Source organism: Polyodon spathula, chromosome 20, assembly GCF_017654505.1.
Source record: "Polyodon spathula isolate WHYD16114869_AA chromosome 20, ASM1765450v1, whole genome shotgun sequence".
NCBI classification, from domain to species: domain Eukaryota; kingdom Metazoa; phylum Chordata; class Actinopteri; order Acipenseriformes; family Polyodontidae; genus Polyodon; species Polyodon spathula.
Window position 1 is genome coordinate 2,057,242 of NC_054553.1, and position 26,819 is coordinate 2,084,060.

The window sequence follows — 26,819 nt, forward strand, 5'->3', positions numbered from 1 at the left end:
ATAGCATGCAGGTGGACTCCATTCAACTAATTATGTGACTTCTAAAGACAAATGGTTGCACCAGAGCTTATTTAGGTGTGTTATAGCAAAGGGGGTGAATACCTTTGCTATCAATTATTTTCTGTTTTATATTTGTAATTAATTTAGAACAATTTGTAGATTTTATTTTTCATTTTGACGTTATGGACTTTTTTTTGTTGATCAGTAGCAAAAACTTGTAATTAAATCCATTTTGATTCCATGTTGTAACACAATAAAATGTGGAAAAGTCCATCAGCTGATGTGCTGATGAGCAGGATGTGCGTCCCATGAAAAGCTTTAAACTACCCTGTCATACTTCCCACACCTTGAGTGCATGGTTGCATTGATCTAGCAGTGAAGCAGGGCGTGTTATTCAGCTGCCACCTGGTTCTTCCTCGCCAGCAGAGGTTTGCTTTGATGGTTTGGCCAGCCAGCTGCTCCCCTTTCAAGCACATCTGATCAGTGTGGTGTTTGCTCAACGTAATGCTGTTCTGGCAGCTTCCTACTCATCGAAGAAGACTGTAGCAGGGTCGCGGCAACAAAGATGAAAACTGCAGTGTAAAGCACAAAATGTTCAAACAAAACACAGTTCGTAGGCTGGGCATTCGCTTTTACAGCAACAACACGGATTCAAAACTAACCACCAAACACAGGATTTCTGCCTGCTTTTATCCAGGTGGGCACTTCCCAATTAGCACCAATCTGCACTAACTGGAGAGTGGCCAGTTAACCCTGTCCCTGCCACAAAGACTCTTTTGATTTATATATCCACTATGAATACCCTAAACCTGATCCTACAATACACAACCAGTCTGTCTCCTTAACATACAGGAAGAAACAAACTGGGTACCATCTTCCTTCATATCAAGGGTTGAATGTTTTTATTATAGTTCCTTCTATTATTATTTTAAATGGTTTCTGATAAATTGGAGAAAGCTGACCAGAGATGTATCCTTATCCTTCATCATTGCCATGCTCTGTGTTCTGCATTTGTAAAAAGATTAATCCTGGATGCTAGCGCTTCAGCATGGCTTTCACTGGAATGAATGTGAAAGGTTATTGCTATCACTTATTAACTGTCAATATATAGGTCATGTCTTGTTTTTACAAAATTGCATTTTCTTCTTTGGAGAGCACGTATACAATAAGTATTTCACAGTCTCCTGGGTTCAATAACAAGTTTCAAATTGGTAGCTTTACTTATTGTATATGACAGATAAACACTTACTGTACCATGGGCACACATCTCAAAGGAAAATACTCTGTGTGAGTCAATACTCTGACCTCAGTGTTCTCTGTTATTGGGTATGGTGTGGACACCACAGCTGTTAAGATAGTGTACAGTATTTAAAACACATGTAATGTGCTATTGATTCCTTTTTACATTCTGATTTAGAGAAACATATATAATGCATAGCATGATATGTTTAGTCAGTAGGGTTAATCAATAAAGCACCCTTATTACAGAGGCAATGTTTTTATAGCAGTGGTGTGTAAGGACTCTTTAGGGACTTCAATCTCGTTAATTACTCGTTAATTCAAAAGAGAGCCTTGTTTTGCTTCTTTGTTTAATATTGTTAAGAAGGGGGGAACAAAGACAGATATTTCAGTGTAATTACAGTCATTGCAGCCTTCATTTCAAAGCAGTGCAATCATTTTTTACTGGCAGATGTCTGCTTTGTTCACCTTGTCAATGGAGAGTTTAATGTTCCAATCACATGCAAAGATCTAGCTATCATTTTTTTACATATGGAAATAAACTACTAGGGTCCTGCTTCATTCTGCAAGTGTTTGTTTGTCAAATAATCCACAAAGGCCTTTTGTTAGGCATCTTTCTCAAGTCACCACAGGTTAATTAAGACATCCCTCACAGCCTAGCATTGTGATTATCCATCAAGAACTCAAAGGGAGCAGTACTTAGTCTAGATGGTTTACAGAACCTGCCCTCCACCCCCTCCACCCCTTCACTGGCTGATCCCTTGCAAACTTGAGCAAAATCAATAAGATCAAATTGCCATCCTTGTTGGGCATCAAACCCCCTTATTGGCTTTTTGATTGGAGTAGGGCTGTGGATTAAATACACAGCAGGCAATTTAGTCCACTGGTTAATGAAAAAAAAAAAAGTAGCTGAATACTTTGAAAAAGTTTTACACCTTTACTATTTTTTTCTACATTTTGAATATGTGAGACTTTTAAAAGCCCTGCAATGGATTTATCTCTGAATTTTGCATTGGAATCAGACATTGCATGGTCAGGACACAAAGCAGAGCACTATGATGATAAGGCTGTTTCAACCCCCATATGGAACATGACTCACTGACTCTAAAGATCCACCCGGGGTTTGATGAGAGGACGATGGGCATGAAAAGAAGCAAAATGAACTTTTTGTGCAGGCTGAATGGGAATACAGGGTTTCTATCTACTGTCTTGAGACCCTCGCAAGGACACATAGGAACAACAATTACTCTGCACGTTAGTAACACAGACAAACATTTGATCAGTTTGCTCTGATATCCTTGAATACAAATGTGAAAAGGAATACAGGACAGGGGATTTGCCCTTATTTAGACACACTCGACAGTACAGGATTTTTAACTCTCACCCTCTCATCCTAACACATTCCACTACCTTTTACCTTGGAAAACAATAATCCCGTAGCCTTATGGCCAGCAACTTAAAATTCAGCTGCAATTAAATCTGAATATTACCCTGGTTTCCTTACATCTATCTGTCAAAGCGATGCCAGTGGGAATACCAGGTGTATACCACATGCCAATAACACTCCCCAATCACAAATTATGATGTATGATAAAGCAATGTGAAAAAACATGGTTAACCTTGGTAAAGAATATTAAGTACATGAAATAGGCACAGCAAAACCTGCAGTATCACTGTAGATTCTCTTTGGGCTGTGTGTTAAGTTTATTACAGTAAAGTGGCTGTCTAAGGGGTTTACACTGAATTTGTTCCAATTAGAATGGATGCATGCTACTGTGGGAAATCTGCTAAATTTGCACAGCTAGAAGTACTCTTACTCTCCTCTGAGGTATCGAATGCAGTGGGATCCTAATCCGAAGTATTGCCAGTAAGCACATACTTTTGAAATTGCTAAATTCTAAGCCTGGTATTGAGGAAACCAGAGGAGCTCAGTGTGCTTCAGTCATGCTTTAACAATGACACCCCGAGCCTTCCACTTCTCTGCGGCTGCCGCAACACTAATTACATTACGCAAGGGGGGCTCTAATAGCTTAATTAGAAGATAATGAGCTTTGCTCCATTTTTTTATTATTAGATTTGGTAACTAATCATAGACTTATCACCCAGCATGCAATTTTTAAAAATCAATTTTTTTTCTAAGTGAGAAAAAACGAGAAATCATGCATGACATAAGTAATTTCAAACCAGAACTGTGTGTCATCTAATAAATTATATTTGCTAGTAACACATTCTTTTAATTTAACACGACTGATATAACATTTTGTTTTTATTATTATTATTAATAATAATAATAATAATAATAATACTAGTATTAATAATAATAATAATAATGTTTATAACATTATTTAAAATCCATTTATACATGCATTGTTAATTGTCTATGACATTACAATAACCTAAAGTGCAGGACTACCATTATGTTCAGGGGCATTGTAGCCAACAGCAGCATATATGGTCTCCATTGCTCTTCCCTCTTTGTGATAATATTGACATGGCCCCAAGGCATTTCCACACAGACAGCTGGAATTGATTTTGTGTGACCGTGTGATTTTGCAGCACTTTGCTGTCTCTAACCCAATCTCAGCCCATCCCTTAGACAAAGATAATGCTACAGTGCTCAGCTGCATGGCTCTTTAGGAAGTTTCTTTTTTCATGAACATCAGTGCAAGGTGACCAGCTGGCTCGGTAATCACTCAGTCCGCTGGGACGAGTTGCATCAGATAAATAACACAATAGTATCGGTTAAAAGCAGAACCATGACTAAGAGTACATGTATTTTAATGAGTAGGTTCCATGAATTATTGAAGTGTAAATGTTTCTGATCCCACATTGATTGAGATTGTTTTTTTAGAGTGATGTTGTTTTTAGTGATCAAATTCTGGTCATCTTGCCTGGACACTTGTAAGAGGCCTCAGTCTCAACGAGTTTATTCCTGTTAAAGAATGAATAAATACATAAATAAAATAGTTTTTAATTCATCCATAACCACAGACACCCAATAATAAATTATCATGTAAAAACTACAAGGAACGTGACAGCTGAAGTATCCTTCCAGCTAACAAGAAACAAAAGATGAAAGCATTAGTGAACACTTCAAATAAACATGCTGCTTTTATAATTTACAGCACAGCACTAAGTGCAACACTACAGTAATCAAATGTGCCATTAAGAGTGACTGGGAAAACACATTTAATTGAAAGGAAGGGACATAGAAAATATATTTGTAGACTTTAATGAGAGATAAAATATTCTTAAAAGGGCAGTAACAGCACCAAAGTACTACAGGCTATGCTTCCTATTAGCCTAATTGATACGGTTGGCCTAAAATCGAATTTCAAAATGGAACTGATGCTATCAGTCTTTGAGTGAAAATCCATCCCTATTTTTATCAAGCATTCTGTAGAAGTAAGAAATAGAACAGAATAGGTTATTAAAACAAATTGCAGTCATGTAGTTCAGGGCCAGTGCTTTCCAATTAGTGCAAGCCTGAATCCGGTAATAATCTACAAAGGTAAAGTTTTTCGTACTTATGAATATGTTGGATTGACCGACTTCTATCATTTGTGAAGCTCACCTTCATATAACTTTATATGAGCTTATTATTCCCACACAATACTGTTATTGAGGAGGAAAGCAAGTTTGAAAAGATTTTTTTTTATAGGGTGATATCGTATGGGACCTAATATTCATCAGCCTTGATTGTCCTCTCTACTGTTACACAAAAAATCTTGCAGCAGGTCGGTAGAACTTGAGGGCCAGTCACTGTATAAAACAGATCTTGTGTCACTTTTCCTAACAGGCTGACATCAGTATTGTTCTGTGTTCTCTGCCATGCTCCCTACATGTCTTGTCAGTCAGCGGTAGGTTTTGGTTCATATTATATCTCAGTAAGCAAATCGAAGCATAGGCTTACTGAGATTCTCCTGGAAAGGGTCGTACAGTGATCAGGCATTGATTGGAAGATAATGGCAGAGGTGTGCAGAGTAAAGAATGTGTGGGCTTGCTTATTTGTGAGTGTGTGAGTGCTTGTGAGGGCGTGTGTTTGTCTGTGTATGTGTTTGTTTTAAAATCTGATTCAAATCGACTAAGGTACTGTACTGTATGAGTTGGTATTGGTAAAATCCATTAGCAAAAAAAAACCCCAAAAAACCCCAACAAGAATAAAAAATTAAAGAGCCGGTAACAGTGGCTAAGGAGAGTGATTTCCAGACTGTTCAAACATTAGAAAGATGTTACACGCTACATTTTTGCTGAGAGATTAACATCAAGAACAACTAGGACGCAATAAATCAGACCATCACACAGCAGCTCGCATCAACCTAACATTGCCCAAGGCAGAAAGGATGAATTCCCATAAATAAGAGGATGCAGACACCAACGAACTGAAGATATCAAAAAAGTACTGGCATCTTGTTTTCAGTCCATCGTGCATCTGGGGAATCAATTAGCGCTCGCTGACTTGAGCAGATGGAACTCTAAAGAGTGCCTGTAACAAATGCTGGAGAATTCAGGTCCTTTGATTTTACCATCTGTTTAGATTTCAACAAATATGTAAAATGCACTGTATCAACGTTAGTTTTTTCATTTGACTATGGCAGAAGTAAGGAATGGGGTACAAGGTAACTCCTATTTCGCTTCTTCTTTCTTGAGACGATAGCCAGTACTCCCATAAGGACTAGGGAGATGAGAAGAAGAATAATGCCTCCAACCAGAGCGATGGTCAATGTGAGCTCTGCTTCATCGTTTGACAGGCTCATCCCAAATAGCGAGATCTTCCCCTGTCCTGGGTCTGCAACTGAAAGGTGAATGCATGTGGGTTACAGGTCGTCTCATACATTATGAAAAAAAAGACATTAGTTCAATTTTAGCCCTTTATTAAAAGTGTAAACCAAGGTTTTAAAATCAGATGTCTTGGCTCTTGTCAGCACTAGCAATATTATCACCAGTCGCCCCTTCTCTTCTTCTTTGCTTGTATTTTATGCTTTTAATTTGCAATTTGCAGATATTTCAAAGACACCATCATAGATTATAGTCCAGCTGTTGTTGCTGCTGCTTCCTGGTATGAAACCACTTCCTGTTCTATAGCTGAGTTTATGGCCTGAAATCAGGAAGTGACACTGCACTAAGTAGAAAGAGATTTATTTTTTCTTTGTTGTGCTTGAAAAGCTCATCAAGCCAAGGTCAGGATCGGTGATAATGCTGCTGATGTTAAAGTAAATGGATTTTAAAACCTTGGAAAACACTCCTTTAAGAGATCTTGAACCAGTTCCTGTGCTCAACCATTTTAGAAATTCTTCATTTCTTCATTTTAAAAGTTTTCTGAGCGGGTGTTAACATTATTTTCTTTGCAAATTAAAGTTGTTTTACTGACAATTGTTAGCATTCAATTGTAAAATACAATCAGATACAATACCTGGAATGCCGAATGTCTCAATCACAAGCTCTGGAATAAAATAAACGTGAATTCTGAGTAAAAATTACAAGATCATTTATTTCTTCCCAGTTATTTTAAGCTTCACAATAAACACATCTTTAGGTTTACTTGTTGCATTTAAAGGGAATGAGTTTTTAACTAAATGCCCATCAATCCCACAACTGAAACCTTTCATAGTGTCTGAAGTACCACATAAATCACTTAATCAGTGCCATCTACTTTAAATTTTAGAACAATATTAAGCTCTTCGTTTGTTTTATTTAAAACCATAAACAACTGTCTCCTAAGGAGACTACATGTTGCAATAGCGGAGATTTATATCCCAATAGGGTTCTTTCTGGAGCCGACACAATCTGCCCGTGTCGTGATAACTCCTTCACAATTAGATCATTCTTTAGAAAAGGAGGCGCGTTTGAATTAATTATTTTTCTCGCTGGCACCGCTAATGGCGAAACAGCAGTAAAAGAGTCATCCAGAATAATTCCATTCTCTACTATTTTATGTGCTAGATCAGTCTTACTTGAAAAAGCCTCAAACGATCTATTCATTCTAGACGCCGCCTTTATATTTTCATATCCATCTACTTTCCCAATTGCTAACATGAGGGAACAAAGCCTTCTGTAACTATTTTGACTCCATGCTTACGAGTCAATCTTTCAAGCGGAAAAAAAAAACCCCTGAGCCGGCAATAGTGGCTGCAAAAGTTTGCAAATGTTTTCTAAATTACTTAACAAACAAAGATATAACTATTTATATAGACAATAAGAACCACATATAAAAAAGGCGGCTTACCGATCCTCTCCACCTCACTCACACCCCTCTCCCACCATGCACTACATAAGATAGATAGATAGATAGATAGATAGATAGATAGATAGATAGATAGATAGATAGATAGATAGATAGATAGAGAAGTTTCAAGATACTGTATTTTCCTCCCATTTAATTCAAGTTTTGGTGTTATTGAATATGCTGCACTGTGTAACTATAGTTCAGGTACAGAAGTCTCCCAGGGTTCCTTGCCTCTCTTGGGGTGCACTGTGTACGTGGTCTCCATGCCTGCGTGGATGTGATCAGTGACATGGCAGTGAAGCAGCCAGGTGCCTGGGTTCTTAACGGCCATCTCGATCGTCTGGAAGGTGGCCGGGAACAAATCGAACACATCTGCCCGGTGGGGTGTCCCGTCCTGAAGTGTTTGAGGATAATAACACGACATGAGAAACAAGCAGCACTGGGAAGCATCCTAGTCTTTGCTGCTGACACAACACAACAGATACAATAGGGGCAGAGTGATGTTGTGTATATCCTTTTGATGTCCTGAGATTCTTACGCAATATTTGCAAAGTGATGGTTTGTTTCAAAGAGCTGTTAAATGTTAAAAACATGCAACACAGTGTTGCCAGTATTCAATTATTTTGCATAGCTGCCTTTATCCACAGTGCTGGTGCAGCATTAGATACATACGCACTTTGAGAGATGCAGACACAAATCATTATGAAAATGAACAGGCTCTGTAAACCCTCGTCCCCATGAGGCTGCGTATGCTATGCTCACACAATACAGATACACTTCTATAATTGCTCTTGGCTGATCCTCCCTGAAAATCAGAAAAACAACTATGAGAATCTGCTCTTTAATAAAAAGTCACTCACCACATATGTAAAGCTCTCAGCATGAAAGTGGACTGTGTGCATGTCAATCTCTTGTCCCATTCCTAGGAGATACCAGTCTACTCGTTCTCCCTCATACATTTCAAGTCCGTGTAAATTACCATAAATCTTCCCATTTATTGCTGAAAGACAAACATTTTACCTGAATGGATTACTAACATGTTCTATTTTGTTTTTAAATAATAAATTACAGAATGATTGCACTATTAATACAACAGAGAGTTATGCTGTTCTAATGCAGTGACGTGTTATCAGCGTGCCTGATCCAATCAGCCAAAGTTAAGAAAAAAAAAGGTAAAATAATTGAAGAGTTTGAAGGGAATCAGGATTTGCAGAAAAACTTCAAAGTCTGTCTGAAGTCTGACTTTAATCTAAATCACAGCGACATACTATATACTCATAAGCAATATTAATACCACAAGCGTTGGTCTCAAAGTATGGCATGCAATTTGTTAAAAGTCCAATGTATCAAAGCCACTTGTGTAAATGGAGTGACAGAAATATTGTGTGTCGTAGCAGTACAGGGGTCCCTATTCCAGCTGTGTGTGTTCACTCATGTAGCACAGTAATAACTCCTTTGTGTGCTCTGTATATTGGAGATGTCTCACACACATGGTTTGTTTTTTGAGTGGACTTATTTACATCCAAATGAAACATGTCGTACCCAGACTGTCCGTGCACCCTGGTTGAAAATTGTCATTTCAATCAAGCACGTAATCAATTCACATTAGCATCTAGATTAGAAACACCATCTGCCTGCTGTTTCTATTATTATTATTATTATTATTATTATTACATGTCTATGTTAGAGGAGGTGCATCAACTTACCATGCATTTTATTGCTTTCACGAAACCTTTCATTTTGCTGACTGATTTCACTGATTTCTTTTTTGTTGTACATTTTTATATTTTTCTCGAGGTACCAGGACTGATTCTCATCAAAAATTAAAAAGAGGAGGCTGAATTCTCTGTCAACGTCTTTCCTGGTTCCCTCTGCATTAAGGCTACCTTTCCGACATGTGATTAAAGGACCAATCAAGCCGCTGTGCAAATCCTAGATGAAAGATGAAGAAGATGAAGTTAAAACTCTGGTCTGGTCTGTGCAACAGTATTGTGGATCAACCCAGTACATCACCAACTACTCAACCTGAGTACTGTGTAAACATCATATTGACTTCATGTTTTTACCCAACACATATTGAGTACATCCTGCCATTGAAAAAAAAAAAAACTAAAGCATATACTATTTTACAAAGTACATGCATCTTGTGCACAGATCATACTTTGTATAGAAGGTTTGCAGTATACTCGGGTGCTAGTTTTCTGTATTGCATATTGTGGTGTTTTTGATAGAGCAGCATGCATGAGGTGTGTTTTTACATAAGATGCATGTTATAACAAGAGTGTTATACAAAGTAAGTGTTATGCAAGGTAGCCCAAGACAGCTCAGTAATGTGCGTTTAAAACAGGGTGTATGTTATACACAGAATGCATATTGTATTGCAAATATATAGGCTAGTTCTCGTAAGGATTTAAGCAAATCTGATTCTCAAGCTATTTTCAGATGCACAGTGGTATTTTTTTTTTACCTACTTATCATCTTTATACATCCACTTACAGTTGCTAAGGTTACAGCATGACTCGGCCAAAAATATTTTTAATTCAGAAAGAATTCATTCATTTTACATGCAGCTGGTGCCACGGCCATCTGATTGCAAGGCATTATTATAAAACACTAAATACTCTTGATGGTTCATTAGCCTTTCATTTTAAAGACTTGGGATCTGATTTGAAGTGTTTGTAATGCACAAAATCAACATCTCTAGAAATACAAAAAGGAGGAATGTGTTTCTAAGCCCCACAGGTGAGGTGAACTGCAGTATCAGAGACCAGGTGAACTGCTGTATAAGAGACCAGGTGAACTGCTGTATAAGAGACCAGGTGAACTGTATTATCAGAGACCAGGTGAACTGCAGTATCAGAGACCAGGTGAACTGCTGTATCAGAGACCAGGTGAACTGCAGTATCAGAGACCAGGTGAACTGCTGTATAAGAGACCAGGTGAACTGCAGTATCAGAGACCAGGTGAACTGCAGTATCAGAGGCCAGGTGAACTGCAGTATCAGAGGCCAGGTGAACTGCAGTATCAGAGACCAGGTGAACTGCAGTATCAGAGACCAGGTGAACTGCAGTATCAGAGGCCAGGTGAACTGCAGTATCAGAGGCCAGGTGAACTGCAGTATCAGAGACCAGGTGAACTGTAGTATCAGAGGCCAGGTGCAGTCAGGTAATTTAAACTGGTCCTCTAAATCTACAGAAAAGTTAGATCTTCCCGTATACAAGGTTCCCATAGTAAAAGCATAGCAAAATATGATACAACATAGGGAAGCACTGTAAAAAAAAATAGTGGGGTATGGTAAAGCATATCTATATGCATGGCAAACCAGGGCAATCTATGGAAAATGCACAGTATACTCATAGGTATACTATACTCAAAGCATGGTAAAACTGCAAAAATAAAGTGCAAAAATATGGTAAACTTTTATAAGGGTTAGCCAGATGAACTTTATAGACTTTGCCATGCATCTGGCCCTATAGGTTCAAAACCTGCAATAAGCAGTTGTACTAATCTTTCCAAGGATGTTTTCAGACCATTCAGCTCAACCGTGGAAAAGTGTTTTTGTTGAACTGTGTTTTTTAGTTGGGCAAAGTTAAAAGTTTAATTTAAAAAGTTTACCACTTTGCTGTACTCCTCATTTTAAGGTTTTTGTACAACTACAGCCGAATGGAAAAATCCAATAAACAAGCAATTACCTTTACTGGGTCTACCATAGAGTAATAGGCCCATGCGTTACAAGCAGAGTCCGCTGGGCCGGGTCCAGACCTCTCTGGGATATTCCATCTGTATGTAATTATCTCCCCTGTGCAGAGTAACAACAGACTAATAGTTACCAATGCAAACTCTGTACGGATTAAACAAGCATGCATGTAATATTACTGGGTTATTAATGAAATTCATCAAAAAATCGCAACAACGTAGAGAATATACTTTGTACATTGTGAAAAGTGTTGAATTTAAATCAAGGGAAGTAATGTTAAAACTGTACAATGCACTTGTAAGACCTCATCTTGAATATTGTGTGCAGTTCTGGTCACCTCGCTATAAAAAAGATATTGCTGCTCTAGAAAGAGTGCAAAGAAGAGCGACCAGAATTATTCCGGGCTTAAAAGGCATGTCATATGCAGACAGGCTAAAAGAATTGAATCTGTTCAGTCTTGAACAAAGAAGACTACGTGGCGACCTAATTCAAGCATTCAAAATTCTAAAAGGTATTGACAGTGTCGACCCAAGGGACTTTTTCAGCCTGAAAAAAGAAACAAGGACCAGGGGTCACAAATGGAGTTTAGAAAAAGGGGCATTCAGAACAGAAAATAGGAGACACTTTTTTACACAGAGAATTGTGAGGGTCTGGAATCAACTCCCCAGTAATGTTGTTGAAGCTGACACCCTGGGATCCTTCAAGAAGCTGCTTGATGAGATTTTGGAATCAATAAGCTACTAACAACCAAACGAGCAAGATGGGCCGAATGGCCTTCTCTCGTTTGTAAACTTTCTTATGTTCTTATGTTCTTAAACATGCTAATGGACTAAATGTTTGTGTTAGAACTGCCTTCTGTTATGAGAACGACTTTGTCTTCAGTTAATGATCTTAATTGCTCCAGGTAAAAATTAACTGGGAGCATAAACCAACTGAGTTGATCTGAAGTGCAAATAAGAGGTGTGTTATCACTGTGCCCGTGTACAACTCAGATTGAACTGAATATCAACTAGTATGCTACTTTCTTCCTGTGAAGTTCCAGACAGTGGTACACACTCTTGCATTAAATCAATGGGGTTTTCCAACTCCTGCTGTGCTTTGTCAGCTTTTAAAACATGTCTGTGATGTCACCTTTTGACGTTTTGATTGATTAACTCTAATCAAGAGAAGGGGAGTGAAGGGCGGATATATTGTTGATTCGTCAATGACACCGCAGTCAGAACCATTCAACAGAAAAGTGAATACCATTTTATTAAGCAACACTCATGTCAACAATTAGTTAATTATAGTATTACACATTTCAACAATTAGAAAAGGGCTTGCATTTTCAGTTTAGCTTTTCACATTTCATATAGCTTTTGCGTTTATGCTGTTTAGCCATCCTTCGAACAAGCTTACAGCCTACTTACATTTTGCCAGAATACTTCTGGAAAACCGACCACTGGCAATGATATTTAGGTCTTCATCTGTTTTAGGTTTGGCAAAATGATCAATAAATTTACTCTCTATTCCTGCTTCACATTCCTTTGTTTCTTGATTATTTTTTTTCTAATGCCACTTTCATATTCTACAGCTAACAGTCCTCGCTACTATCTTCACTTACAACAGACACAGACGTCAGTGGAATTTCAAACTCACTCTGAGGAACTCATGACAACATTCCCACAATATGAGAGACAAACTTTTTAACTGTTCGAACTAAGTGTAACAAAAACTGAAAAACAGTGAATTATTGTTATAAGTGAATAGGATGTGTGAGATGCTGCATTGAAATGCAGAAGAAAGGTCCTAACCATTCCTGTTGAGGAGGGAGTGGAGCTCTGCTCTGCGTACCTGGCTCAGCGGCAGGGATATCGCCTCTGTTGGTCTCCTGGGCACCATGTGCATGTAGAGAGTACTTGCGGGAGGCTTTATTTTTAAAAACTATCAAAATAATATCTCCAACCTCAGCCCGGATCAGGGGACCTGTAAAGGAAGATTGCTGTTAAAGCACAGTGCAGATAGACACACATGAAGATTGCTGTTAAAGCACAGTGCAGATAGACACACAGGAAGATTGCTGTTAAAGCACAGTGCAGATAGACACACAGGAAGATTGCTGTTAAAGCACAGTGCAGATAGACACACAGGAAGATTGCTGTTAAAGCACAGTGCTGATAGACACACAGGAAGATTGCTGTTAAAGCACAGTGCAGATAGACACACAGGAAGATTGCTGTTAATGCACAGTGCAGATAGACACACAGGAAGATTGCTGTTAAAGCATAGTGCAGATAGACACACAGGAAGATTGCTGTTAAAGCACAGTGCTGATAGACACACAGGAAGATTGACGTTAAAGCACAGTGCTGATAGACACACAGGAAGATTGATGTTAAAGCACAGTGCAGATAGACACACAGGAAGATTGCTGTTAAAGCACAGTGCAGATAGACACACAGGAAGATTGATGTTAAAGCACAGTGCAGATAGACACACAGGAAGATTGCTGTTAAAGCACAGTGCAGATAGACACACAGGAAGATTGATGTTAAAGCACAGTGCAGATAGACACACAGGAAGATTGCTGTTAAAGCACAGTGCAGATAGACACACAGGAAGATTGCTGTTAAAGCACAGTGCAGATAGACACACAGGAAGATTGCTGTTAAAGCACAGTGCAGATAGACACACAGGAAGATTGATGTTAAAGCACAGTGCAGATAGACACACAAGAAGATTGATGTTAAAGCACAGTGCAGATAGACACACAGGAAGATTGCTGTTAAAGCACAGTGCAGATAGACACACAGGAAGATTGATGTTAAAGCACACTGCAGATAGACACACAGGAAGATTGCTGTTAAAGCACAGTGCAGATAGACACACAGGAAGATTGCTGTTAAAGCACAGTGCAGATAGACACACAGGAAGATTGATGTTAAAGCACAATGCAGATAGACACACAGGAAGATTGATGTTAAAGCACAGTGCAGATAGACACACAGGAAGATTGATGTTAAAGCACAGTGCAGATAGACACACAGGAAGATTGCTGTTAAAGCACAGTGCAGATAGACACACAGGAAGATTTCTGTTAAAGCACAATGCAGATAGACACACAGGAAGATTGATGTTAAAGCAAAGTGCAGATAGACACACAGGAAGATTGATGTTAAAGCACAAGTGCAGATAGACACACAGGAAGATTGCTGTTAAAGCACAGTGCAGATAGACACACAGGAAGATTGCTGTTAAAGCACAGTGCAGATAGACACACAGGAAGATTGCTGTTAAAGCACAGTGCAGATAGACACACAGGAAGATTGCTGTTAAAGCACAGTGCAGATAGACACACAAGAAGATTGATGTTAAAGCACAGTGCAGATAGACACACAAGAAGATTGATGTTAAAGCACAATGCAGATAGACACACAGGAAGATTGATGTTAAAGCACAGTGCAGATAGACACACAAGAAGATTGATGTTAAAGCACAATGCAGATAGACACACAAGAAGATTGATGTTAAAGCACAATGCAGATAGACACACAAGAAGATTGATGTTAAAGCACAATGCAGATAGACACACAAGAAGATTGATGTTAAAGCACAGTGCAGATAGACACACAGGAAGATTGCTGTTAAAGCACAGTGCAGATAGACACACAGGAAGATTGCTGTTAAAGCACAGTGCAGATAGACACACAAGAAGATTGATGTTAAAGCACAGTGCAGATAGACACACAGGAAGATTGCTGTTAAAGCACAGTGCAGATAGACACACAGGAAGATTGATGTTAAAGCACAGTGCTGATAGACACAATGTATTGGGGGTTACAGGCTGGTAATGGGTATTGTATGGTTCAGCACCTCATTCACATGAAACTAGTCCAATTCCTGGCAAGCTAAGAGCTATTGAGAAATCATTGTGGAGTTGCTGTAAGAAATACATTATCAGTAGATTCTATTTCTTCTGATAAGTTACTTGTTTAAATTATTATTATTATTATTATTATTGAAATTTAATGGTGGATCCCTCACTTTGACTTATTCGCTGCTCTTTTATAATTTAAATTCATACTAATTCATTTGTTTATAAAAGTCTCTGAAATAATAACAATTACTAAATTTTAAAGGTAAACTGCAAATGCTTTGTCATTATTTTTATGCACATCAATCAAAGGTTAATTGATTTAACATCTCAACCACAAGACAGAGTGCAAGGAGGTTAAGGGACTTGCTCAGGGTCACACAGTGTGTGAGAGGTGGGAATTGAACCTGTGACCTTCTGGTTACAAACCCTGGGCTTTAACCACTGGACCACACTGCCAGTAAGTTTACAAGGTAGAGATATACCCAGTATTCCCAGATGCTCCTCATCGGCTGCTCGTTCTCTGCGTGTTGTAAAGGTCCCGTCTGTATATTCTCTGTACACAACTTTCTGGTACTTTGACCCAATCAGACCCTCCTCTTTGCCAACAAAGACGTGGCCGTAACTGTGGACGGAATTATTCAATATCAGAACAAGTAATTAAATGATTGTGACCAGAATATTAAAACAGCAAAATCACAATCTTAACAACAGCTCAACTGAAAAAGGTCAAGATGGCATGCTTTCACTCCAGAGGAAGTCTGTTAAGGTTCAGCGACTACAGAAACGTTTTCCGTTCATAAAAGTACTATTTTTTGGATTTATTAGAAAGCTATAAAACAGGCAACTAATAAAACAATAAGCACACTTTGCTTAACACTATGCTTAACTGCCAGTAATAAAGTTTGTAATTCAGTGTGGAAGACAGTCCTGTCCTTATCAACCCAGATTATATGAGACTTGTTAGAATTCTCTGCATCACCTGTCCTGGGCAGAGCTGTTCATTTTCTCAAGCTCCCAGACCCGCTCCGGAGAGTAATCCCATTCCATCTCCTCAGCTGCCAGGTAGTATGTCGGCTGCATCCTGTAGCGCGGCAGTGAAGGGGCTTCGTCTTCGTTACACTTGAGAACCTGGTACTCCTGCTTCATTCCACTCGTTTGACAGATGATCCCAAAACTGCCTGGGAATAGAGAGACAGAATTCTGTGGGTCAGTGGTCACTCCACATGGTACCTAATAGGAATCCATCACACAGAAAAAGCCAATTGAATTCTCAATTCTTGTGTGTGTGTTTTTATATATACCTGTAACTGTTTTCACTATTAGTGATGTCTATATACTGCCATTTTAGTTTAAGTTCAATGGATCATTAAAAGTGGTAATTATTTAATACAGTTAGATTATTATTCTAATGTTAAAATCAAATGTACCACTATACCGACAGTTCTGCGCCTTTTATAATTTAGATAACCTCACGCTTCTTACAATTTGTTTGTGTTACATATTACGTAAAATACTCTATTCTTAAATGATAATGACCGAGTGGTAGACAAACAGTGAGTTCTCTAGACAGATGACGGAAAGAGACAGAGCACTCCATCTCTCAGAGTCGCCTGAACAGGAGATCATTATCCAGACAACAGCAAAACGAACACAAAAGAGGTGCTTGAGAGGCACAATCAGTTACTGTCTGTCCCAGGAACCCAGCACACCATGATGGATCTGGATTAAACTGTCATAAAACTTAAAAGAAATGTAATAGTACATTTAGACAGGCTATTGCATGTCTTGACCTAGAACAGATTGTAAGGGCTTTGTAGAATATATGCCAATACACACATGCATGCACACACACAGGGTAATCATCAAACCCATATAATTGAACACAGGGTTAAAATAATATATCATAACTAGCCATTAACAAAAGATGAAGATGTTTTAACAGTGGCTTTTTTTCATCAATTAATGAGCCAAATAACTGGGATTCATGCCACTGTTTACTTGTTACTATGAAGCTGCTATGAGTACTACAGTATAAACAACCAGCCTCCTCTCAACCCATTTGAACATTGATTGTAACTTATTGCCCTTACCAATGCTGTCTGGCTGCATCAGAGCCGATGCGGAGGTGTGAGTCAGCAACGTGAGCGAGTCTCTGTGTCTGCCATGGAGCTGGAGGGTGTTTCCCTGGAACACCACGGAATGGAAATCCTCCTTACTGCCCAGGCCCAGCAGCTGCCACGACACGTTGCTCCCCTGGCACATCTGCAGCCCCGGCAGGGTGTTGTAAGAGAAGCCATTGATCGCTGAAATCAACACAAAGACACGGAGCATCACAGTCAAAGGGTATGGACTGATTGTCACTCACAAGGTAATAATTGGGCTGAATCTGAAATTATTGGAGAAAAAACTAAACTAGCATTCATCTACACGGATTGCAATTAAAGAACCGCTGTAAAAAATAAGTGTTTCCTGTCAGTTCATACAAGCAAGGCTATGATTTGGGTTAAGGTTAGGGTTAGGGTTAGGGTTAGGTGAATGTGAAGCATCAAGGTACAAAATGATTCAAATGTTATACCCCCTGCAGTTTGTGACATACCGTTCATGACGTTGGATTCCCTGAACCCAGTGTCTTCGAAATTGATGTTGTTGACGTTCACAGAGGCGTGGTTCAGGCTCTGTCTCAGATACCAGCTTAGATTTTCATCAAACTTTGAGAACAGCAGGAAAAACTCCTTGTCTACTTCTTTCTGGCATGAGCAAGGACATTAGATTCATGGAATCAGGATTCTTAGATATCAAAACACCACCGCGGATTTGACACTGGAACAGTATAGTATACTTTCAAAACAAATAAAACTATATTTTGACAGACATTCATTATGTAATTTTAAGCCCTAGCAAAGCGTAGTAAAGCAATAGCATAACATTCCATTGAAATCCTGTCAAAGCACAGAAATGCACAGTGAATCACATGGTAAACTGCATGGTAAAGCATGGTAAACCACAGTAAGAGTAACAGACAGTGTTGTGTGATACACTGCCATTACGGACTGTGTCCCGTCAGTGAGATGAGATGCGATGAGGTTATAAGCTCTAAAACTGTGAATACAGATGTGCCCAGGTCTTTTCCATAGTGGTTAACACGCTCATTTGCGGTGGGGGGGGGGGGGGGGGGGGTCGCCAGTTCGCACCGAGCCTCTGCTCTGCTACATAAGCTTGGGAAAAACATGTTGAACTGCGCTTGGTATTACCCTGCAAATTTACAAAGGTGAACTTTTAAAAGAACAATGAAGAGCTGCATTCCTTGTACAATTTCAGTTATTTTGATTTGCCAATTAGTAAACGTTATATAGTTTAAACAGCCAATAATAATAATAATAATAATAATAATAATAATAATAATAATAATAATAATAAAGAGTGAAACTCATTGAAACCACATTGTGCAAGCTAAAATAAATTGGTTTGCTTATTTTATCAAACATGTACTCCCTGTGAGAGAAGTTGATTCACATAAATTATTTAAGCCAGGGGTAATGTTGTTAGCATGTCCGGACAGTCTGTTGTTGATTCCCGGGCCAGAAGCTAGGGCTGTTTCGAGGAGAACCTCAGGAATAGATAGTAGGAGACAATTGCTTTGTGACTCAGAGAGATTGCTTTGAGAGTACATGGGTTTCCCCTTGACTCACAGGACAGTGTAAACAGATGGTGTATGCCATTGACGTCTTAAGTAGGGGACACAGTTCATTTGCATATCTCTGAAAATTGGTTGGATACAATCTCTCGGTAACAATCCGTGACGGTAAATCACATCTAGAATCATTACTGGCCAGTAAAATCACCAGGCAGTAGTTTTATAAATCATGTGTTAAATACTGCCCAGTCATCTTTTTTTTTAATGGCCAGAAAATTACTACAATTATTTTTTATATAGACCAAGGTGTCTAAAATTCCAAAGTGGAACATTCATGGTTTTCAAAACCCCTGTGGGATATTCTTTCACTGGGGATTCTAACTGCATCTAAGGGAGTTGATTGTTGCAGTGCATTAGCATTATACCATTGATTCTGTGTGTAACCCAAGATAAAAGCTAAAACAGGCATAGTATTATATTAGCAGTCTGTTAAGCTCAGGAAATCGTAACAAGCTAAGCCACAAGCATTACCAAGCATTACTAGCAATGGGTTTGGAATAAGTGTTGAATGTTGCTCCTGTCAGCCGCACACTGGCACTACTATGCTGTCTTGTTACAATTCAGTGTAGTCCTGCACACCATTATGATACCACTGGTGTGAAACATACCATTCTACCAATGGCTTGTAGCACTGTAAATGTCCTTGCTTTAACTGCCCTTTGTACATAGCCCTGGCACTGTGGTGCCACAGCACTGCAACCGAAATTGATTTGCTTAGTTTATCTCTGGTTTTTAATCTGCAACGAGAGCTATCCATGCTTTACCTGGTGGTTCCCACTTGTCAGAGTGCCAGCTTTGCAGATGAGCAGCGGCCCTACCAGCCCTGAGTTTGTATCTCTGACGGTATCCACTGCTGAGAAGTACATCCGGGTCAAACAGGGCGGGTCTCTAGGGGTCGGTCCGGCATACTCAGGCACAGTCCATTGGTAAGTGAACCTCTGAAGAGGTTCCACAGACTCCCCGTCTCCCGAAACACCTGCAAAACAATTTACCCTGTGTATGTTAACATTTCTGAATCTTGCATTTATACCGCTGGTCCTTAGTACCAAGTCTAATGCAGGTCCTTTTCATCCATTAGGGATTACTGGTGATATTTTGAACAAGGTCAAATCTATTAAAGGGTACATAAGGACCTTTTTATTTTATTGTGTTACATGTTCCCATGTGTTGCTACAACTGTTTACGCAAGGTGGGTGTATTGTTTTAATTTTTTTTTTTTTTTTAAATGCTCACATGTAACTGAGATGGATTTACCAGTGAGCAGGATGATGGTGGGAAATGTAGCTCTGAGCGGTCCATGCGGGTACCTGGGAAGCCATCTTGAGGCAGGGAATGCAATTCAAAAGTTAAATAAAGTGGTCAAAATGTAAAAAACAAAAAAATAAATTAAAACAATACACACACCTTATGTAAACAGTTGTACACATGGGAACATGTAGCGCAAAAAACAAAAAGGTGCTTGTGTACCATTTTAAGGTTAATCACATACCAGCATATGCATTAGTATATAAAGTGGGTTTTTAGTTGTGGGTTTTTACAGGTGGGTTCCCATATTATATATATTATATATATATATATATATTATATTATAATATATATATACTCATATAGATATATATATTATATAATATATCTATATATATATATATATGATTATACTGCAAGCACATACCATCATTGTACCGGGTTCCTTCAGACTCTTTCTTGTAAATGACACCATGTGGCTGGATACTGTAAGGTCGGGACGCTCTGTTTAAGAAAGTGACCAAGATCGTATCTCCGACTTCCGCCTTTATCACTGGGCCTGCAGCGAGGGAAGAAAAATTAACATGCGCAGCAGCATGAAGAGAAACGAAGCTGCGGCTGCTTATAGGGGGCTTTTTAAAGAATGAAATAGAGGCAAGGCTATTTATCAGGCCTGTTAAAACATCATTTCCTTTCCCTGCTTGCTCTCAATTACTGGTCAGTTCAATTAAACCCACTGAATCCAACTCATTGCCTCAAGAACTAAACAGCAGCTTTTCCTGACTCATCTGATCATGAAGAACAAGGTGTTGATGTTTGATTTTAGGTTGGTTGGGTTGGTAGGTCTTACCCTGCAATAAGTATATTTCTGAGTACAATAATGAGGTCTGTTTAGCACCCACAGCACAACAGGTTACAACAAGTTATTGACCAGGGCTGAAGAATTCTCTACCAGGACTGAAGAATTCTCTAAGTAGAGTAATCAATAGAAAATAGAAGACATTAAAATACTATGACATTGTTTGCTTCATTCTTGCCTTCTGCGTGAAACTGCAGTCTGCACTACGCCTGACTCTTAATGAGTGATGAAGAGTAAATGTGCCTCCGAGACAAAGCTGAGGGTAGTTGCTGTGTGGAATAAACTTTACCAAGTATCCCCAGGTGCTCTTCAGAAGCAGTCCTGAGTTTTTCAGTGTAAAACGTTTCATCAGTATATTCCACATACTGCGCTTTCCAATATACCCCACTGAGTCTGTCCTCGCCACGATCAGAATAGCTGCAAGATAATTATTATTTATTTAAATATCATTATAGTCCTAGTACATTATCTCCAGTATTTACACATTATAGGCTTGATTCAATTGATCTAAGCAATGGCAGATCTAAGTACCGCCGTCCTTTAAATCACTAAATAAGACCATAAATAATTGACATTTTTAACATATAATTGTATTATCTATCTAGTTCTAAAGTAGTAAACTGAACCTGCTACAAAGGGCCATTAAAACAAGGATATTTACAGTGCTATAAGGCATTGGTAGAATGGTATGATTCATATCTTGGCATACCTAGGTATTGTAATGGTGTGAATGAATACACTGAATGGTACCATGGTAGCAAAGCAGTACCAAGGTATTACTGTGTCAGGGCCACCGGATGTCCACAGTTGTGCACCACTGACCTATCAGAGCGTTCCGCGGTCACTACACTGCTGTAGTGACCATATGTGGAGTGCCGTGATTGGTGCTTCACTGTCTCAGGGGACCATTTACCTACTATCCTTTTCCAAAGCCTGCCCAGCGTCTTTCTCTGTCCTCGAAGACCCATAATTCCACAGCACTTGCTGGGCAGCGATGAAGTATTTTCGAACTTTCTCCATCAAATGATTAACTGAAGACATCTTGAAACACTCCTTCACATTAAACAGGGCTCCTAAACCAGCTGGAAAAAACAAGGCAAAAACAACACCTTTGACAGCAGCTGGTCTCGCTACATAAATCTCACATCTTTCAAAGTAACTTTCTTTAAGAAATGACAGAGAGAGAGTGAGCAGACTTGCAGTCCTAGGGGAGAAAGAGGACTGGCACTGACAATATTGTTGCACCTGTGTTGCATTGGTAATAAGGCTGAGGTAAGTAGTTCAGTGACATGCCTTGTTCAGTTTGAAATTTGCACCAGTTGCTTTTAGAGGAACAGGAGCAATGACAGCCAAGAAAATTACACTGTGTTGAATCTGAAACAATATACAGACTATGAGTGCTACCCTTTTCCCCCATTCTAAAATCTATCAAAATACATAGAATATACTGAAAAATGTGTGTTATATTTTTAATGTAGCCTCACTTCCATTATCTATATAAATTGTTTATCAACAAGCAATCACATTTTATCAGCTGTATCTAGCTAGGGGGATCTGACAGACACAGAGAAGAAAGCGCTTTCATATTTTGAAAAGCCTTAAACCTCTAAATTAGATACGTGTAATTGAATTACTAACCAGGGTGGCATTTAGTGACATAATCTGCACATTTTTCGGAGCATGACAACTTCAAACATCGGAAAGACATGGTTGCCTACTCTGCAATATTGAATATTTATCAAGGAAACATATCAGCAACACCCAGCCGTACTTAATTAGGAAAGCTGCAAGGTATTAATATGAAGCTCATCTAGCAGGTGATATTATCAGACAAAATGCTAATTATGGCCTGATTCACCACGCTGATCGGCTTAGAAAACAAAAGGAGATTCAGTAATGTCTTGAATGCTTGGGAAATGATTCCCATCGGGGATCTTGTTTTAGTCTCAAAGATGTTAACCATTCCCTATGTCAGTGTATTGCTAACCTGCTCCTTCATGATTCCTAATTGTCACCTGCAATTTCATGTGCTTCTTAAAAATAACATAGCTTGCAACTATAAGCTGCCCCTGTGCTGCGTGCTGAATTAGGATTGATTAGGATCTCTCTTAGGAAGTCAATTGCATTACAGAGAGATAGACAGCATGTTATCTTTGTGTGTGTGTGTGTGTGTGTGTGTGTGTGTGTGTGTGTGTGAGTGTATGCGTGTCTGCGTGTGTCTCTATAAAGTGCCTTTTCAAATAAGCCACACTGTTAGAATTGAAGACTGGTCTTGATTACTCCACTGAAAGCACTCTAGTTTTGTATTAGGCTTGGTAATTATCTCTGCACCTGCACTCAAAAGATAACTGTTCGTAAATCCATACTATAAGTGTTTTATTGATCTGCACTGAACACAAGAGAAAAATGAAGGCCTTGTTTACCTGGCAGGTGTTCATTACAGCTCAAAAGCCATTTCCCGATGTTCCTGGGCACCATCTCGGCAGTCACAAAAGTGGCTGGAAACAGACTGACCACGTCAGTGCGCTGGTGTCTCACAGTCAGTGCCTGCCCATGGAAGAAGGCAGTGTGGATGTCTGCCTCGCTTCCCATCCCCAATAAATGCCACGATATTGAGTTTCCTGCACACATCTCCAAGCCGGGTAGATTTCCATACATGTAGCCGTTGATAGCTGCATTAAACAAACATTTTAAACACCATCCGATATCAATATTATATATATATAGCTTATTATTGTATTCTAAAATGAGTGCTAGCCGATGCTTTCAAATCTAATTTCTTACCTTATCAGCTTTATTAACATTATTACTGCCTGCCCCCCAACCCTTTGTTGTCATTTATTTTGGTTAACCTTTTTTACCTTCATTTTCAGGCTATGCAAATACTAAAAAACTACAGCTGTATCCTAGTCACATGATTTGATTGCAGCTTGACTATTGAAATTTGAACCAGAACACAAACAGAGACTGGAAACCAGAGACCTGTAAGAATGGATCTACAGTGCTTTCATCAAGTGCAACATGCCAGCTAAGACCCAAGAGATCTTCCATAGGGTCAACGGATTTCACAGCCTTGATTAGCACTCCTTTAAAGGATTAAACCCTACAGTGCATGATGTTGCTGTCTCTGAACAGCTCGTCATCTCGGTCCACGGTCCCGGGATCGCTGCAGAACCTCTGAATGTTCTCCTCGAGGTACCAACTCAGGTTCTCGTCGACATTCATAAACATCAACAGGAAATCCTTGTCCACATCGGAATGAGTTAAAGACACACCATCTAAGATGCCTTAAGAACACACACAATATTATCATTATTATCATTATTATTATTATTATTATTAGTAGTAGTAGTAGTAGTAGTCATAGTAGTGCTAGTCATAGTAGTATATTTGTAATACATGCTAAACTGTCATCCCATAAACCGCAGGATTTAACACTGTAGTCAATCATACTGCAGAGGCGCAGTTACAGTAAATTCCTGGGTTCAGGTCTGACCTGGCTTGCAGGTGAGCAGCGCCCCAATCAGGCCGGATGCGATGTCTCGAGGTGCGTCCACATGGGAGTGGTAGGCCCACGTCAGACAGCTGGGATCGTCAGCTGTTGGGGCGTGGTCTGCGTCCACATGCCAGGTGTATTTGTGGGACCCGCCTGGAGGAACGGCATCATCCAGCTTAGCACTGCCAGATGTCAGGTCTGGGTACAGAGCACCTGGACAAAGAGGAGCAAAGGGTTAATGTTAAACTGAAGTTCTACTGCAAAATGCACCATTCTGAGGAAACACAACCAAAGTAGGGGGAAGGAACTGTCCTCCACTCAGTTCTGATTTTTCAGAAATAATTTGCTAAGAATTACTAAAAAGATCACGGGACAGTAATCTAGCTGAACCCCCTCCATAGTTACCTGGATAAATGCAGTCATTACTTGAAGAACTACAGGTTTGATGATTCCTATAATAACCCCAATCGGTTCAGAGCAAGCTTGTGCCACAGGTTTGATTGCTCAGAATGCTGGACTCTGATCATTTTAGTAAAAAGTCTTCTCAACAAGGTGGGCTGGTACACTTCGGCTGTGTTTACTCAGAACAATATTCTACCGGAACTAGAATTTAAACCTTCTGAAACTCAGCTCAAACTGGAAAAGATTTTCAATGCCTACTTCTCCAAATAACATTTAGGGGAAAAGGGCAGCAAAAAATGCTAAAGATAGGGGTGTCCAATCACAGTCCTGGAGGGTCGTGATTCCACTCCAGGTTTCACGGGTAAAATGAGATAATGAACAATTTCAGGGTGTGCAGGGAGGTTTAATCAGTTCAGTTAAACAATTTGAAACATGGTTGGAACAAAGACCAAAAATGGAAGGGCAAACTTTGGACACTCATGTAAAGTAATATTAAAGTAAATGAAAAGACTTAAGACTGCAATAGTAACAACATGCACAAACAGAACAAGGACTGTGATCTGTCCAGTGTTTCAGGACTTGCCTTCAGAGTCCTTCTTGTAGAAGGCACCATGCGGATGGATGGAGTAAGGCCGCAAGGCAAAGTTTTTCAGGTGAATGATGATCTCATCCCCCACTTCAGCTCTGATCAACGGCCCCAGGAACCCGAGCCAAGCAGGCTGGGTCACTTCAGTGCTGTACGTGGTGTCAGAGTATTGTTTATACACTGCTTTCTTATAAACACTGCCTATCCTATCTGCACCTCCGGAGAGGAAATTAGCAGCTTTTCTGTAAAATAAAAAAGAGGACGCATTTGAGTAAACATTGCATTTTTAGAAAGCCTGGTAGTTAAATACTTGTACCCACTGTACAAGGGGAATTCGAGTGCTAGTTCTATTGAGATGAATTAGAATGCTCTTTGCAGAACCCTGAGTCCAGGATGTTGTGCCACATGTAGCACTTTGTATTCTAGCCTTTAGGGTAATTCATTCACTCTGTGAAATAATGTGCTCTATAGAGCAATGTGTGACTAATTACTCTCATTTTGAATTTCAATAAAACAATCTTGAATTGATTTTCCACTCAGTTGCTTACTGAATTTAACACTTTGTTCCCTTATCAAAATGTTTTCAAGCTTCCTGCCAGAATTGAAAATGCTTTGAGACCCCTGGCGGATTGCACCTTGCAATTGGAAAGCGATTGCTTATAAATCCAAGCTGCAGTAATAATCAGTTCTTTCAGCGGGCAACTGCAGTCATTTGGAGACAACTTCACCTCACGCTGTTTGCTGGTAGTACTATTGGAACCTATATACCTAATGTATAATATAATTGTACAAGTCCAGGTCACCGGATAGGTCATGAGAAGATCTCAGAAGCTGTAGTTAAGATGTGACACAACCCCCACCAGAAGGAATACATATCATAACTGATATTATCTTCAAATGAATGAATGTCCACTGCTCTCACCGAACTATCCAAATGCTATACTGTAATAGGACTGGAAGAGAATGTGAAAGTACACATGAACGGTCAACTGCAGTTAAACCAATGGTGGCAGACTTCCACAGATTACCTGAGCACACCCTTAGCATATTCTACTTACTCGTCCTCTGTGAAGTTTTGTCCTGTTATTTCATTCCTGCCAGTCGGAATGTAATCCCACTCAATTTCCCGAATTCCCAAAAAATAGAGTCTGGTGGCACATCTGATTGAGACCAGCAGGTTCAAAAAGCAAAAAGCTCGGAGCACCAGAGACATTTTCATTTGTGTCTGCTTCCAGGTTGAACCCTTGCAAGACAACAAAACACAGTTTAAATTGGAAACTCAACCCCACCCACCCCCACCCCCATATCCCAAGCATTTCATAGCAATGGTTATGGTAGCTGTCTTTTTAATGCCATTACATCTTAACTAGGCTACCAGACGTGGGGGATGAGATTATCAGACATATTTAATTAGTTATCTGGGGTATTCTTTCTGTAGTTATTTTTCTACTTGGCTATTAAATACAGTATACATACTTACAATTGTATTTATATATCTACTAAGCAATTGTATATATGT

The 26,819-nt window shown here is 39.3% G+C and overlaps 1 protein-coding gene across 1 annotated transcript; it reads right to left on the reverse strand.

The window, feature by feature from the left end:
* Positions 1 to 7,658: 7,658 nt before the first annotated feature.
* Positions 7,659 to 26,538, reverse strand: LOC121295858 (hephaestin-like). Its single transcript, XM_041220959.1, has 18 exons — positions 26,359 to 26,538; positions 25,298 to 25,542; positions 24,313 to 24,525; positions 23,924 to 24,103; positions 23,240 to 23,488; positions 21,730 to 21,898; positions 21,106 to 21,233; positions 20,385 to 20,516; positions 19,477 to 19,688; positions 17,615 to 17,765; positions 17,109 to 17,321; positions 15,998 to 16,196; positions 15,501 to 15,640; positions 12,996 to 13,127; positions 11,158 to 11,264; positions 9,172 to 9,397; positions 8,326 to 8,465; positions 7,659 to 7,859 (listed from the first exon to the last, which is right to left on the reverse strand). Exons 1-18 carry the CDS (start codon positions 26,517 to 26,519, stop codon positions 7,659 to 7,661), a joined length of 3,198 nt encoding a protein of 1,065 aa, XP_041076893.1. The 5' UTR covers positions 26,520 to 26,538.
* Between the last annotated feature and the right edge of the window lie 281 nt (positions 26,539 to 26,819).

Bases quoted from the DNA above. Each gene is read 5' to 3' on its own strand.
- LOC121295858 (XM_041220959.1), bottom strand. From the start codon at position 26,519: ATGAAAATGTCTCTGGTGCTCCGAGCTTTTTGCTTTTTGAACCTGCTG. The intron at 17,322-17,614 runs GTATGTCACAAA...TGTTGATTTCAG, and splicing joins GGAATCCAACGTCATGAACG to CGATCAATGGCTTCTCTTAC. The intron at 9,398-11,157 runs GTAATTGCTTGT...TCTTTCATCTAG, and splicing joins CTATGGTAGACCCAGTAAAG to GATTTGCACAGCGGCTTGAT.